General features: G+C 47.7%; 1 protein-coding gene across 1 annotated transcript in view; it reads left to right on the forward strand.

Moving 5' to 3' along the window:
* The window catches only part of col5a2a (collagen, type V, alpha 2a), an 18552-nt gene continuing 3231 nt past the window's right edge, over positions 1 to 15321 (forward strand). Inside the window, exons 1-44 of the mRNA XM_061286221.1 lie at positions 1 to 263; positions 6698 to 6943; positions 7128 to 7147; positions 7230 to 7262; positions 7342 to 7374; positions 7453 to 7506; positions 7903 to 7995; positions 8127 to 8198; positions 8335 to 8379; positions 8889 to 8942; positions 9022 to 9075; positions 9144 to 9197; positions 9273 to 9326; positions 9438 to 9491; positions 9610 to 9654; positions 9803 to 9856; positions 9988 to 10032; positions 10110 to 10163; positions 10290 to 10388; positions 10525 to 10569; positions 10639 to 10737; positions 10817 to 10870; positions 10982 to 11089; positions 11227 to 11280; positions 11397 to 11495; positions 11590 to 11643; positions 11725 to 11823; positions 11899 to 11952; positions 12048 to 12101; positions 12188 to 12241; positions 12368 to 12421; positions 12552 to 12596; positions 12677 to 12775; positions 12919 to 13026; positions 13156 to 13209; positions 13451 to 13504; positions 13587 to 13640; positions 13743 to 13796; positions 13892 to 13999; positions 14092 to 14145; positions 14278 to 14331; positions 14579 to 14740; positions 14984 to 15091; positions 15193 to 15300. Coding sequence (XP_061142205.1) covers positions 179 to 263; positions 6698 to 6943; positions 7128 to 7147; positions 7230 to 7262; positions 7342 to 7374; positions 7453 to 7506; positions 7903 to 7995; positions 8127 to 8198; positions 8335 to 8379; positions 8889 to 8942; positions 9022 to 9075; positions 9144 to 9197; positions 9273 to 9326; positions 9438 to 9491; positions 9610 to 9654; positions 9803 to 9856; positions 9988 to 10032; positions 10110 to 10163; positions 10290 to 10388; positions 10525 to 10569; positions 10639 to 10737; positions 10817 to 10870; positions 10982 to 11089; positions 11227 to 11280; positions 11397 to 11495; positions 11590 to 11643; positions 11725 to 11823; positions 11899 to 11952; positions 12048 to 12101; positions 12188 to 12241; positions 12368 to 12421; positions 12552 to 12596; positions 12677 to 12775; positions 12919 to 13026; positions 13156 to 13209; positions 13451 to 13504; positions 13587 to 13640; positions 13743 to 13796; positions 13892 to 13999; positions 14092 to 14145; positions 14278 to 14331; positions 14579 to 14740; positions 14984 to 15091; positions 15193 to 15300 — 3138 coding nt within the window. The 5' untranslated portion in view covers positions 1 to 178. The remainder of the gene's footprint in view (positions 264 to 6697; positions 6944 to 7127; positions 7148 to 7229; positions 7263 to 7341; positions 7375 to 7452; positions 7507 to 7902; positions 7996 to 8126; positions 8199 to 8334; positions 8380 to 8888; positions 8943 to 9021; positions 9076 to 9143; positions 9198 to 9272; positions 9327 to 9437; positions 9492 to 9609; positions 9655 to 9802; positions 9857 to 9987; positions 10033 to 10109; positions 10164 to 10289; positions 10389 to 10524; positions 10570 to 10638; positions 10738 to 10816; positions 10871 to 10981; positions 11090 to 11226; positions 11281 to 11396; positions 11496 to 11589; positions 11644 to 11724; positions 11824 to 11898; positions 11953 to 12047; positions 12102 to 12187; positions 12242 to 12367; positions 12422 to 12551; positions 12597 to 12676; positions 12776 to 12918; positions 13027 to 13155; positions 13210 to 13450; positions 13505 to 13586; positions 13641 to 13742; positions 13797 to 13891; positions 14000 to 14091; positions 14146 to 14277; positions 14332 to 14578; positions 14741 to 14983; positions 15092 to 15192; positions 15301 to 15321) is intronic.

The following is a 15321-nucleotide window of genomic DNA, read 5'->3' on the forward strand; positions in this document are numbered from 1 at the left end:
TACAGAAAAGAAAAAAAAGAAAAGAAGGGAAGGGACGGGAAGGGAGCACTCAGGCAGTCTGGGTTGGGTCTGCTCGCCGCTTACAAGGAGAGAGGCTGCTTGCTATTCATGCAGTCATAAGCTCATCTCTTTCTTCTCCCCTCTTTTCTTTTCTCCCCTTTTCCCCCTTTTTTCGCTCATGATGGATTTTGTGCATTTGAGGACTTTCCTTTTTTTGCTGCTCTCCAGCGCTCAGGTTTTGATTGTTACAAGCCAGGATGATGGTAAGTCAAGTGACCCCCCCCCCCCCCCCCCCTCCCCGCACTGTTTATTTGATCTTCCGATTGCTGGGCTGCTGAAAAAGCTGAGTGCTGTTCTTGTTTTCATGTCAAACAAGACCTTTGGCGCTGCTTTCAATGCGGGGCGACCCGCTTGGCCGCAGGAGATGCTCGGGGGATGCGTTGTGTCGGATGAGCTATGAAAAAGTTGTTTTTTCCGAGTTCTCGAGGTCGGACGTTAGGAGATGTCCGAGATGAGCGTGTGAGCAAATGTGGACATCTGTCAGTAATTGCAAGTGAAGAAGGAAACGAGCACCTTTGCGGTTTTCCATGACTCTTGCACAACTTGCATCATTGGAACATTCATTCTGTCTTACCACAAGCCCGCAGCCCCCCCTCAGCAGCCCCCCTCCCCACCATTGCGCTACATTGTACATCTGCAAAGACAATTTCATTGCTAAGGCGTCGGGGAGGGAACATGGACTCGCTGCTATGTTAATTTGGGGCAGATGTGAGGGAAGGGACTTGAGGATTGGGGGAGGCGCGGGGGCGGGGTGGGAACGTTGGGGGAGAAGATGGGCCGGAGTCTCTGAGTCACGGGAAGGCCCAAGAGGACTCGGGCGTTGAGTTGGGGGGTCTGCTAAAGTCTCTAGGTGGGGGTGGAACACCTGAGTGTGCTTGTTTTAGCTGACCTGTGCTTTTTTTTTTCCTCCTCGGTAGTAGAATGAGATCTCATGACGTCGTCACACAGTGATGATGTCACTTGGTTCATTTTTTTTGTAATGAAGTTGTCGTCAACTGAATCTGTTTTCGCACAATTCTGATGATAGAGCGCCACCTTGTGGTAAATGTAGGCTATTATGGATATTTTGAAGGAAATGTCGCCCTTTTGAATTATTTTAGCTTTGGAGGTGCTGTCGTTAGAAGATTGGTGTAGACTAGCTATCAAGCTCGCTCTTTACTGGGAAACAATCCAAAGCACAAATGTACCAAATCACATTTTAGTGGATGGCTCCTTTCCTGTACTTTTTCCTAACCTTGTAGCACAACTGGCTCTTGAAGTAATCCTTCCACGGACACGGTGGAGATCTCTGGTGCGTCCAAAGGGAAAATATGTTTCACCTTTTTAACTTGAACTTATTATTGGATGGCAACACTGCCACGAGAAGAAAGATCAAGAAACGGTGACGAAACTTTTGAGATGGAAAAGTGCAGCGCGTGCGGTCGGCCGTCGATGAGGCCCGCATTGCTGCAAGCTGACACGTTTCTGTCCAAATCGTTTTTGGCAGAAAAGTCCAAAAAGTTGTGTGGAGGGCAACGGGTTTGCTGGAAAGATTTGCGAGAACCTGGCGGGATGCATTGAAGGTCCAGCTCACGTTAGTGCGCTTACATGGTGCTGGATGGAAGTCAGATGCGTGCACGTGTGGACAGCTTGCTTGCACGTGATTAGTTTTTTTTTTTTTTTGGATGACTGATGAGGGCTTCTCGAATTTTTGGAGAAACGCATCTCCTCTTATTCCAAATGACAAATGCAAATAACTACTAAAGAGCTCAACCAAAAGATTAATTAATTTTATATTCACGTTGACGTCTCCTCTCAGAGAATGAAAGGGCTCCAAACTGCTTTTCCAAATCAACGAAATGCACATGAGCTCATTTTTTGGGCCTTTTGCAAATTGTTTCCAGTTGTTTTTCCACCACAATCGCGCCGCTTCTCACGGGCCAAAGGGCAGAACTGGAGCGGGTCGGCAGACGGCTTCCATTAAAAGCACAGCTCTGGCTCGGTGACACGTTTCTTGACGGGGGTCTCGTTGCACACTTTGGCTTCGAGGCCTTTGTTCCAAAGGGGCCACGTTAGTCGAGGTGTCGCTCGCCTCGTCTCTTCTCTTCTCGGCGGCCGAAGCGACAGACGTGAGGAGCGCCGCTTGACGGGAACAAAATGATTGCAGTCAGCAAATGGAGGCCGGGGCGGAGGGGGGAGCGGGGGGTGACGGGGGTAGAACTTGAGAAGCGATGCTTTCCAGATGTTCAAACTCGCCGCTTTGGCCCTATTTGGAAAATATTAGCAAAGGAAAGGGCCCCCGTCGCCGGGCAGATATGCGGAAGGGCAACTTGAAATGGAGGCTTTCAACCCACGCATGACAAGCTGTCTTAGGCATCGTCCCTTTTGGTTGGCCTTGACTTGCCACTCTCCAAAACTCTCAACTCCCACCAACAATCTAAACGGCACATTTTATTTTCTTCCCACAGCAAAATGTTGACGAACCGAAACCAATCGGGACATGATCGGTTTGAACGCGTCACTGCGTCGTCATAGCAACAAGCGGCATGAGCGTAAATGTTCTTCCCAGCAAGGCATGGCGTCAGATGTTCACGACTTTGTGGCAGTCAATCAGAACAAGTCAAGCTCTCTTTGACGAGAGCCACAAAGTGGTGAGCGGAGGCCATGATTACAGGTTGCGGGAGTCCGAGCGAGGTCGCGCCGGCCGCCGAAGCTTTGCAATGCGGTCCGTGTGTTTGGGCTCTGCGGCATGTTGGACAGACACCTTTGATTTTCTCTCACCGATGCGAAGAGATTCTGTTCTTTCATCCAACGCCATCTACCGTCTTGTAACATGGATTTTGCAACGGAATCCCATTTTGTTATTGGCTTGACGTTAGCGTTGTTTCAAATGTCTTTCGCAAATCCATCCAAAGGTTCCTCTTGTCGGTGTTTCCCTTTCTGGCATTTGACAGAAATGCAGATGTTCCCGTTTGTCGGTCGGCCGAACACCTGCAAAAGCCATTGGGAAGCGCTTTTGGCCGGAGGATTCCCCTGTTTCAAGCTGACGTCTTTGCAAGAGCGATAAAAACCAAGGCATCCACGTCAGTCTTGTGTTTGACCCATAAAAGCCTGCTCTAGTTGGAAGCAATGACATTTCTGAATCCAATTCCAAAGCCTTACCCTACTGTTCTTGTTTTGGGGAAGGTCCTCGTGTCCTGGTGTGTAGGACACGGTGCTATTTCCTGACACGTTTGAAAGGTGACATGAATCCAAAAAGCGTGCCTTGTCTTTTTCAGCGGGATGTAGAAGGGCTGAGTTATTTGAGCACAGTCTGGGGCACAACGCCGGCGCTCCGGAACGACAGTATTGGGCCTGGGTCACTATGACCCGGTTCAATGATCGATTCCCATCATTTGGAGCTCATGTCTTTGTTTTGTAAAACGCCTAATAATCGGTTTTCTTTTATGTTTTGGACGGTGGAACGAGCGCATGGGTCAAACTGACCCACGGCCATTATTGACATTCCTGAGGAAGGGGCATTCATCTCTGTTTTTGACACACTCTTCCGAACTTGTTCTGTTCTTTCCTCTGGCTGTTTCATGTGTTACAATTCAACGTAAACAACAGAAAGAGTTGCAGAGGGGGTGACTGCGTCGGCCACGAGCAAAGCCTTGTCACGGCCCACACAGATGTGCATGACATGTTGTGTAAAGTATGCGAGTGTTGGAGACGAGGGGAGGGGAGGGGAGAGCAAGGGCGGGGCTTCCAACAAGCGCTGCAACTCCTCTGCATTCACACAGCCTGGAAACTGTTGATTTGAGTTGAGTTTATGGTCATAAAACAAGGAGAATTCAACCTTGTGTAATTCAACCAATCACATGGCATCCATCGCATTAGCTTAAATCACGCTTAACGCCATAGATGGGCTAACAAATGACATTGTTGTCGGGATCTTGGAAATGGCGGTCTACGTACTGGTTGTTGAACCAAGGCGGCGTGAAGGCAAAGCGTACGCTTTCTGTTTTCTTTGCAGATGATACACAATCCCCTCGAGCGTGTCGGCTTTTGTCACCCAATAGCAATAGCAAGGCTGAGCTCAGATAAGAAGAATTAAATCAACATTGTCGGATCATTTCGGCCTTCGGACAAACATTGTCCGAGTACGGCAAACGACTCGTACTTTATTTGGCGCCGCTTGCTTGACTCGAGCGTCAGTCATTACGTCGTGTGACGTGGTGTGTCGGGTAGCTCCTGTAAAGTGAATGACGAAATGCTTCGTCAATGCAAAATACAAACATGTGAATGTAATCTCATATTTGCCAGTGGTCCAGCATTCCTGGCCTGGCCTACAATACGATGCAGTGCATGAGAGCACCAAATCCCAGCAGCTGCTTTTCTTTCTCACAACTATAACAAAATGGAGACCGAGCCCATGGAGACATTTGTAGACTTTTTCATTTCAGGCAAGGCACCATTCCTCCTGCCAGTCACAACACCTCTCACACCCTGCAACAACTGTCACAAGTGGTGGATTTATCTTTCCAGTTTTCTTTCTCCCTCCAAAGAAAATGATTCTTAGGGGAGGGCTCATAAATCTACACCGGTATTCCTATGCAATTGAATCGCTCTTTGAGTTTGTGAGCTGACGCCAAACCAATAGATGGCTGGCCGTGCTAACCCGTCTAACTTTGTAAAAACGCTGGTCGATCAATTCTCAAGGCGCCATCTTGGCAAACCAGATCAAGAATGGCCATTCGTAAACAGTGACATTTTGGAGAAGGGGGGGGGGGGTAGGGTTAGGGTTAGGGTTAGGGCCTGAACATGTAAGCTGTCCACCGTTTCAACTTTCCTGGCACACAGCTCCTCCCTTTCTGGAGAACGTCAACTTTTGTTTGGAGAGGCCAAGCAGAGGAGCGTGTTGAAACCTCGGCCGCTAAGCCTTATCAACAGCCAGTAATGCGGCAAATCCTCAACGCATTACAAAGCTAAACAGGCCGGCCAGAGCCCTAAAACAAAGCAGCCGCTTGAGCGAACGGCGGCAAAGGCCGTGTTGCTTCGGGGTTGCTTTTGGCTTTGTCTGCCATGATTTGTACTCAGCTTGCAAGGCCAGCAAAGATATAAGCGACATTGGTCTTTTAGGGCACGAAAAATCGCGAGACCCAGGTCGTGCTCCCGACTCCATGTTTTGTTTGACGCTGAGAGGAAAATGGCTCCTCTGTGAGATGCCTGGTGGAAAATCCACATCACGCTGACACATGGATGGTTTTTATTCGTTGTCATTAGCGAGCTGTGCTTCGTACGTTTATGGAAAAGTGAGGGACACGGGCGGGGGGGCGGAACATCTCGCTCTTCCAGACTTGCGGTCGGGCTTTTGAGACCCCACTGCAAACCGCGAGGCGCTTCCGTGAAATATGCACTGTTGTGGAATACCGAGAATCTCTGACAGGCTAAAATCCCTTTCCAGTTGTACATGAGCTTGACGTGTCATGGCAGTCAAGGTGATTGGAAGATTTTTCCACACCTGCAACACACACAAAAATGATTGATGAAGATTTTTCATTTTTTAATCATAGACTCCTATTCAGTGCATGTAACGGACGGCCTTTAATTGCCCCGCGTTACGGTCTTATCATGTCCAGGCACGACGAGCTCAAATTCCATTTGCACTCACGTTCTCGGATATGGCTTTCCTTGTTTTTGTATTCAGCTGGAAATGTTTCCGCCTGCTGTAACCGTGAGCACTTATTTGAACGCTGGAATGTAAAAATCGGATCGTTTTGCTCGTGCATGCTAAAAGCATTGGCTGCTTTAAGAACAAGCCAGGCAACTTTGCTCTCCCTGTGGTGGTCTGGCAACACTTACCTGCAGCTGAGCTTCTCCCTGCTGTTTGGGGGCTGGAGAAGGAACCAGTGGTGATTTGTTTGATAGTTTGACATTGTGGTCTTTTTATTGTCCACAATCATGGCAACATCCATTTTGCAAGGAGATAGCAAAGAGTCATCAGAGTCGTGCTTTGTGCTTTTTCTTCAAAGACGGCAATGTTAGGTGGTGAACGCTTGAGCAGGTTTTCTCTGGTGTGCTTCAATGAGTTCAGTTCAGAGACGAATCCTCGGGAGGAAATGATGTCATGTCTAACAACTGGGAGCTTAGCTGAAACATTTTCCAGAAGCTTTTTTTCATCACGTCAGGTTCCGCCTGTTTTACCTGAGCATGGGTGCTAAAACCTTTTGCTTGGCTGTTTTCTTTGTTTGTAATTGGAGGGAAAATCTCCTGTGCACAGCATCTTTGCATTCTTCGCTATTGTAAAACACAGCAGCTGAGTTGCAGCAAGCAGGCTTGACGTTGACAACTTTCACCAGTGACAACTCTGTGCCAACGCTGCATCTTTGCTTACCTTTTTGCCTTTGCCATGAGAGTGATTGAGCTCCAACATGGTAGAAATTTGACACTTAATGTGTTACTTGGCTGTTAATCAACGCGACGTCTTGAAACGATGGAACGTCCCCCCCTGATACCCAACTGCTTGCTTGCTTGAATGCAAGCAATAAAAATGCCCATTTCCTCTTTATATGACGAATAAATAGGAAGTTAGTTTGAGCGTTCGGAGGCTTTTCAAATGGCACAATCCTCCTCTCGCAAGCCAGCAGCTCCAACAAGGCCTTTCCTGTGCTCCTAGGAGGCGATGGCAGCTGCAAAGCAGATGGCCAAGTGTTCCCCAACAGGGACATCTGGAAGCCGGAGCCCTGCCGACTCTGCGTCTGCGACAACGGCCAGGTCCTCTGCGACAACATCCAGTGCGAGGAGCTGAGCAACTGTGAGAAGGTGGTCGTCCCCGAGGGAGAGTGCTGTCCCATTTGCCAGAGTGAAACCCCCAGCCGTGGCGGCGGCGGAGGTGGTGGCGGGGGCGGCGGCGGCTCATATGGTGAGAGATAGTCAACCTGAAACTAATCATGAATATTGATCCAAGTAATTTTGTCTCCGTTTCAGTTCAAATAGAGCATTCTGGCAATGTAAAATTGCTCTGGCCCATTCATGTACTTGTCCCTTCTTACACAAACAATGCATTCAGGGAAAACTACTAATGTATGCTTTTGTTTTGTCTGTAGGTGGGGGCAGAGGTTACCAGGTAGGCAACGGCATTTACACAAGTGTAGCGCACATTTGGTCTGCTTGATTGGTCTCATCTGTTTGTCTGTCTGTGATCGCAGGGGCAGAAAGGAGAGCCTGGTGAGGTCCCAATCGTGAGTATGGTCTTTGTTTAACACATCACCTCAGACCATAAAGAAAAGAAAAGCCAAATCTAACCGGGTGTATCTGCAGGTGACTGGAATCCGAGGTCGTCCTGGACCTATGGTGAGCATCTTGGCTACAGATGGTACACACACTGCAAGGTACAATGCATTCTCATGTTTACGTCTTTGCCTCTCATAGGGACCACCTGGTGGTCCAGGAGCAAGAGGACCCAGAGGAAACAAAGGAAGGCCTGTAAGTCACAGACACTTAAATCCTTGCCTCAATCCATTTTGTACATTTGGAGGAATAGCCGGAGCTAATCCTGGCAGGCTGACTGGCTGACAGTCAATCAAATGGGTAACACACAGTCACAGAGCAGCAATCAGTCCATGCTGAAAGGGTGCTGAGGCTTAGAGCCTTGTTTGTTCATCAGGGAACATCAACCTGGTTCATTTGAAAAAGACAGGAAACCGGAGCTAAGAGTCATCTTGGCCGGCCAAGCTTATTTTCCATAGCATTTGCGGCGTCTGCCCTGGAAACAACGTTAGGGTGGGAGGCAACCTTACCCCCTGGACGGATCACCAGACGATGACTCGCAACATGACCCAGGTTCAGGCCGTGCGAGTACAGTCTTTCGTTTGTTTCCAGGGACTGCGAGGCTCTCCCGGTTACGACGGAGAGCCGGGAATTCCGGGTCAGCCCGGTGAATCTGGACCTCCTGGACACCCGACTCATCCCGGAGTAAGTGATGACGACGAGCCTCCGGCAACTCCAATGCTCCACATACAGAGAGCTCAAGAGAATCCTTTTGCGCTACCTTTCCGTCCCCCTTATTCATGTCAACACCGACTCATGGTCCGCTTCGACTGCAGGGTCTCGGCTCGCAGATGGCCGGAGTGTTGGAAGGAAAGAATGCACCGCAAAGCATGTTGACCGGCTCAAGGGTAAGATGTCCGTAAAACATATTTCCCCGAAACATACTCATTGCTTTGAACCCCCCTCCTCCACAAAGTTCATAATTGTGTTATTTTTATCCTTGAAATGAAAACGGTTATTGGATCAACTCTTTGTTTGCTTTAGGGTGAAGCTGGAGCAAGAGGACCTCCCGGGCCAAGTGGTTCCCCTGTAAGTCCAATATTGTGACCACCTTTTGGGGCCCTCAATATGCCTAAAAAGTCATCAGCTGCTGCAAGTGTCTTTGAATCCCAATGAACATGTTGCACATTATAATACCTGACATGTACGGTACTTTTAGAACTAAAAGTTGTCTTCACCCTAACCCCTAAAATTCTTTGGCATCCTCTGGAATCTTTAACAGCAGTTTTACCAGTTGTCACTTATTGGTGGGGATGTTTGTCAAAACGGGACGAAATGAAAATGTCTCCTGGACCCATACTTGGAAAAAAAAACAGGGGGTCAGCCATTTTGGTTTGAAGCAGTAATTTCAGGAGAATTTCACGACTCGTTCTTTGTGAAAGGCCTACTCGGGAACAACCGCAGAGCCAACAGGAAACAGACAGTCGATGCCAAATTGTGAAGTGGATCAACATTTTCTACAAAAAAAAGGAGTTGCAAGGACCTGTTCATTGCTGCTTGCACCTTTCTCGAATCTTTGTTTCTCTTGTCTCCAAAAGGGTCAGGCTGGACCACAAGGACCTTCAGGAGATGTTGGCGATCCAGGGCACATGGTATAACGGCCTCTCCATTTTCCATGAGCGGATACTATGCAGTTGTCCAGATGTTAACAACGTAAATGTGCATTTTTAGGGTCCGTCTGGGCAAAGAGGACCCGAGGGCCCCCCAGGGAAACCAGGAGAAGACGTATGTTAAGCCTGAAATATCTTACTGCAAACTGCAGCAGTCTTTGTTGACCTATTGTCTTCACACAGGGTGAATCAGGCAAGCCAGGAAATAGCGGAGAAGTTGGCTTCCCAGGTTCCCAAGTATGAACATTTGACCCTGTTGTGCTGTGTTGAAGGATAGTCATAATGAACCAACAATATTTGGACTCCTTTTAGGGAGCAAGAGGATTTCCAGGTACTCCAGGGCCTCCTGGGCTAAAAGGTCACAGAGTGAGTGAAAGTGTTTTCACTGGTTAACGTGATGCCGAGACTCTACAATTTATACAATATGTTTTTCCTGCATTTATACCAATTAAAATGACGTATCATCGTTTTCATTAGGGACATGCAGGACTTCTTGGGCAAAAAGGAGAATATGGAGCTGTTGGATCCAAGGTAAGATCAGGCTGGTGTTGGTTTGGCAAACCTTATCCATATTAAGCAGACCTGAAAGGCTTATGTTCACTTTGGATCGGGCAACAAGATGATCAATATTTTTCTAATGTCTCCTCAGGGTACCATAGGCCCACCTGGTCCAATGGGAGCACCCGGACCAATGGTCAGTATCTTGGCTAATTATCCAATGAGTCTGCGTTGTGTTTCTGGGTGCAAATTAGCCACACATGTTGCTAAATACTGGAATTTATGGACCAAAGGACACGTTGGAATTGGAGGACAGTATAAACAATCAAGTTGTGTGTTTACAGGGTCCTGCTGGGATGCCTGGAGAAAGGGGCCGCTCTGGCCCTGGTGGCGCAGCGGTATGCAACAAATCATTTCTGGGGAAACTTTCTGCCACGATACCTTCACACCAGCAGGCGTTACTGAGTATGAGGCCAAATTCATTTTATGACTCTCGGAGTTTTTGTGTTTGTCTCTTTTCCGCTCTCAGGGTAAACGTGGTCTACCTGGTAACGTTGGAAAACCAGGTCCAATTGTAAGTCAGCATTCACCCGTTTGAATTTAAGGAGGAGGTTGAACATAACCTTGTCTGCAATTTGTATTGGTTCGCAGGGTCCTCTGGGTCTCAGTGGCCCTCCTGGATACCCGGGAACACCCGGCATGAAGGCAAGTTCTGTGAACACGTTTTTTCTTCCAATCACATGCTCAAGGAGATCCGCTTTATCATTTAAAAACAAGAAAAAAAAATTGATTTCTATGTACTTGTATTTCATCTGTGTTTGTGTATCATAGGGGCAACCTGGCCCCACTGGTGTACGGGGTCCAGAGGGCCCTCAAGGGCAAAGAGGAGAGACTGGTCATCTGGGGAGACCTGGAGCAGTTGGCCTCAGGGTAATGCCTACTTTCATGTCACACTTCTCACAACAGGAAACATTTTGAATTTTCTTTTGATCACTTCTAAAGACTTGTATGCATATGCAATATTCTTATGACCTGTTACCCAAATGCTCGTGTTGTGCATCCAAAGGGACCCATGGGTACAGATGGCGGCACAGGAGTCAAAGGCCCAGTGGTATGTAAAACAACCCAATTGAAATCAAATGTGTGAAAAGGCTTGGATTACAAGGCTGAATTATTGCAGGGAAACCTTGGTCAACAAGGCCCAGGCGGGCATCTTGGACCCTCTGGACCTCCCGGACCTCAGGGAAGCACAGGCCAGCCTGGCATCAAAGGACAACTGGTACGTTGACTGCATCAGGTTGGATTTTGCATTTTCCCAATTGGTGATGCCTTTTGATTCATATTCTGTTTTTGTTTAGGGAGATGTTGGAGTACCAGGATTTAAGGGAGAGGCCGGACCTAAAGGAGAACTCGTAAGATAATCTCATACATTGTATTGGTCATACGTGCCGTGCCGCAGAGGTCGGAAAGTGCTTTATTATTGCCGTCTGTCATTCATTTCCCATCCGGTGTCATATTCCTAGGGTCCCCCAGGATCCCAGGGAGTGATTGGCCCCCAGGGTGAGGAAGGAAAGCGGGGACCTCGGGGAGACCCAGGAACTCTTGGTCCCCCTGGTGCTGTTGGTGAGAGAGTGAGTGATCATTCATCTTCAGGCCGTAACCTTGGGCATTTAGAAGTCTCGAAGCTACCGTATGCTTATTAGCGGTGTTTGTCTCTGACATGATTGGAAACCCGGTAAGCAAAAGGCAACTTGGGCTGTGTTTACAGGGTTCCCCAGGTAATCGAGGGTTCCCCGGTGCTGATGGTTTGCCTGGACCCAAGGTAGAGTTCTTCTTTTATATCCCGACTCCATTACAAGTTACCTTATATACACATTTGTCGGTGTGATTATGGTGTACGTATCATAAATGCCATCTATATTGTATTTTTATCTGAAGGGTTCTCAGGGAGACCGTGGAATATCAGGCCCATCAGGACCAAAGGGTTCCTTAGGAGACCCTGGTCGTACAGGAGAACCTGGTCTACCAGGTGCAAGGGTAACACTGACAACTTTGACATTTTTAGCAGCAGTCTGCATTTGTCCATCGCTTGAACGTTTCCATCGCTGACCTTTCAATCTGCTCTTCAAAGGGTCTTACTGGCACTCCTGGAGTGCAGGGGGCCGAGGGAAAGCCAGGGCCAGTGGTATGTGAATGTCCTTTATCCCTTTTGACATTATATGTGTGAATTGGGTTAAGTCTATGTATGGCTTGGCTTGTCATTTAGGGTGGGCCCGGTGAAGACGGTCGCCCAGGCCCTGCGGGCTCCATTGGCAACAGAGGACCTGCAGGAACGATGGGAATACCAGGCCCCAAGGGATTTAATGTAAGTGCCACTTTGCAGCTACCAGTTTCACCTACGTGTTGATCTCAAATTCCAAATATGTGCTGCCTTTAAAAGGGGGATCCGGGAAAGACAGGTGAACAAGGATCTGCTGGAGTAGCTGGTCAAAGGGTGAGTAAGCTGGAATGTTGCTTTTTTTGTCTTGAAACTCGACTATGACATCAATTAGATTTTGCAGGACTGACCTTTGTGCTTTTGTCCTTCAGGGTCCTCCTGGAAAAGATGGAGAGGTTGGACCTGCCGGTCCACCAGGCCCATCAGTAAGAGCTATCACCTTTAAAGTCATTTTGGTTCCGCTACCATTATCAGAAGTGACTAAAGTGCTAAATACTAAATCAATCAACAGGGTGTTGCGGGTGACAGAGGAGAACAGGGACCCCCAGGTGTAAATGGATTCCAGGTGGGTCAGCCAAGTATCTCATTTAACTGCAGAAGGTATTGGCCATGTTTGTGACAGAGCTACACGTCAAAAGATATAATGTTGTTCAGAATAGATCAGGTACTGATGTGTCTATTGTTTAATCAGGGTTTACCAGGGAATCAAGGTCCCCCTGGAGAATCCGGGAAACCAGGTGACCTAGTGAGTATAATTTAAGTTAGAAATGGATGCAATCGCATTCCTTATCTTATTAGTGATTACAATCATAACATTTGATGATTTTGAGTGATAAACAGGTTTGCTTAGCATGCATGTGATATTTTTCTTTCAGGGTATTCCTGGAGAGCTTGGTGCAGTTGGTCAAATTGGACCTAGGGTAGGTGGACTTCACTTCTCAGAATGACGTTAATGCGTGGTGGAGTAAGACGGTGAGAACTGGTTGGGTTTCTTCCGCAGGGTGAGCGTGGAACTCCAGGGGAGAGAGGCGAGCTGGGTCCAGTTGGTCTGCAGGGACCCAAGGGAATCCCAGGAGCTCCTGGTCCCGATGGGCCAAAGGTAAATCACTCTTGCACAGTCAAGATGCAACTTGAAATTCGTACTAGGTTGTTCTCTTGATAGCAAGGTCTGTTAGCTACAGTCACTAAATTAGCTAAGGAGCCATTTTGTCTTGAAGTGACAATCTCTGCTTGTCCATGAAGGGTAGTCCTGGTCCTGCTGGTGCCCTTGGTGATGTGGGTCCTCCAGGTCTTCAGGGGATGCCAGGGGAAAGAGGCATTTCTGGCCCATCTGGACCGAAAGGTGACAGAGTAAGTGTTTTTTTCCCCCCGTTATTTTCCATTTGATTTCACTCGTGAAAGCAAGTTGAAATGAATGGAGTTGTAATTGGAGTACAACCCAAAGTGAGCAACCGCAATATTGTGGTGTCTTTTGTGCAGGGATCCATTGGTGAGAAAGGCTCAGAAGGTACACCTGGAAATGACGGAGCAAGGGTGAGCATTTGTATTCTCGACCCATGTCACATTGGGAGTTTTTTTTTCCGACAGATGAACTTGTTTTTCATTTTTTGTTTCTGAAGACCTAAAGTTCAATTTGTGTTTCCATAAATGGAATGATTCAAAGCCCACCGCAGAAAAAAGAACATGCAAGCCCAAGCCATGATATTATCTCTACCGGCTTTCACCACTGAACGGCAACGGGGCCTAAATGTCTGTGCATTTCCTGTGTTTTCAGGGTGCACCTGGACCAGTTGGCCCATTAGGACCTGCAGGGCCCAGTGGTGAAAAGGTAGTGCTTTTCAGAACCTATGACTGCTTTTCAAAGGACAATGTATCTGGAGCAATTTCAGTAAGTATGTGACATATTTCAGGGAGAACCTGGACCTAAAGGACCTGCTGGACCTCTAGGTTCTAGAGGAGTGCCTGTGAGTATACGTGGCCAAAGCTTTAATTGCATATGTGCAATTTATTGCATAGTCTCGGTTACTGCGGACAATATAGGCTGACTATTTGCTCATCGTTTGCAGGGAGCCAGAGGTGACCCTGGCCCAATTGGTTCAGTTGGTTTTGCTGGACCGCCTGTAAGTTCTCATTTATTGCCTCAAGAACACAGGAACATAACCCCAAGGCAGTGTTTTAAAATAAGTCTGGTGCCTCTTTTACTATTTCATCACAGGGTCCCGACGGCCAACCTGGAGTCAAAGGAGAGACAGGGGAACCTGGCCAGAAAGGAGATGCTGGATCCCCTGGACCCCAAGGCTTAGCTGGTGCTCATGGTCCTCCTGTACGTTATAACAATGACAAGCCAACAGCCTTTCTAAATGTTAATCAAAGCATTTCCTGCATACAAGTCAAATATTTGATCTCACTTTCAAGGGGCCGATTGGTGTCGCTGGACTGAAAGGCGGAAGAGGAACACAGGGTGCACCGGTATGGGAATTTTATAATCACAAACATTTTTTGATCATGTGACTGATCATAAAGCCCTCAGTGAGCAAAAGGAGGAAAGTTAATAACAATGACCCATTGCAAGACAGATCTTACGTCATGTTTTGTCCACAGGGGCCCACCGGTTTCCCTGGATCTGCAGGAAGAGTTGGCCCACCAGGTCCAACTGTAAGTATTGCCACCTGTCTAACATATTTCAGACAATCCAGATCAATCTGGAATACCAAATATGTGTCAGGATTTAGCGGTTATTTGCTTGAATGGGAGGAGTGTAGCTCATATGATACATTTTCAAGTAAGGACGCATGAAGCACAATGCAGTTTTCAACTTGCGGACAACTGTTGCGCATAGACCATAACAAATATAGTGACAGTCTTGATCAAGTTCCCTTTCATGACCACACGATCCCCTCAGGGTCCAATTGGTGAACCTGGACCACTGGGAGCACCTGGAAAAGAGGGTCCTGCTGGTCTTCGTGGTGACCATGGAGCAAATGGAAGACAAGGAGAGCGAGGACCACCAGGACCTCCGGGAAGCTCTGGAGACAAGGGAGATTCTGGAGAAGACGGCCCTACGGTTGTAGTGACTCTTTTGTTGGGGAAAATACTTTTAATTGAACTACACCATCTTATCTTAACATGGTCTCCACACAATTTTGAATTTGAATTAAAACACGAGTGTTGTGTCGCTTCGTTAGCATTTTTATAGGTCAGTGTACAATAAACCTATTCAATTTGCAGTTAAAATACAGAACAAGCTCAATGAGCTAACGTTGGAATTTCTCAGTATTAAATATTGTGTTTGGGAACTTTGCTTCAGGGTCCTGATGGTCCTCCAGGGCCAGCGGGAACTACAGGGCAGAGAGGCATTGTGGGTCTTCCAGGTGTACGAGGAGAACGGGGAATGCCAGGTCTCCCAGGGCCATCAGTCAGTATCTGTTTCTGTTACGACGTTTCCATACATTTGATGTTATATAGCAAAATTGATCAGTGCATTCACCATTTTCTAAGAGTCCTTTTTACTTTTAGGGACTGCCAGGAAAACAGGGATCCCCTGGATCAACTGGAGACAAAGGTCCTCCGGGACCAGTTGGCGTTCCAGGTGCCAATGGACCACGTGGTGATCCTGGTCCTGATGTTAGTAGTCTTTCAATCTGT

The sequence above is a fragment of the Syngnathus typhle genome, linkage group LG9 (genome assembly GCF_033458585.1).
Source record: "Syngnathus typhle isolate RoL2023-S1 ecotype Sweden linkage group LG9, RoL_Styp_1.0, whole genome shotgun sequence".
NCBI lineage: Eukaryota > Metazoa > Chordata > Actinopteri > Syngnathiformes > Syngnathidae > Syngnathus > Syngnathus typhle.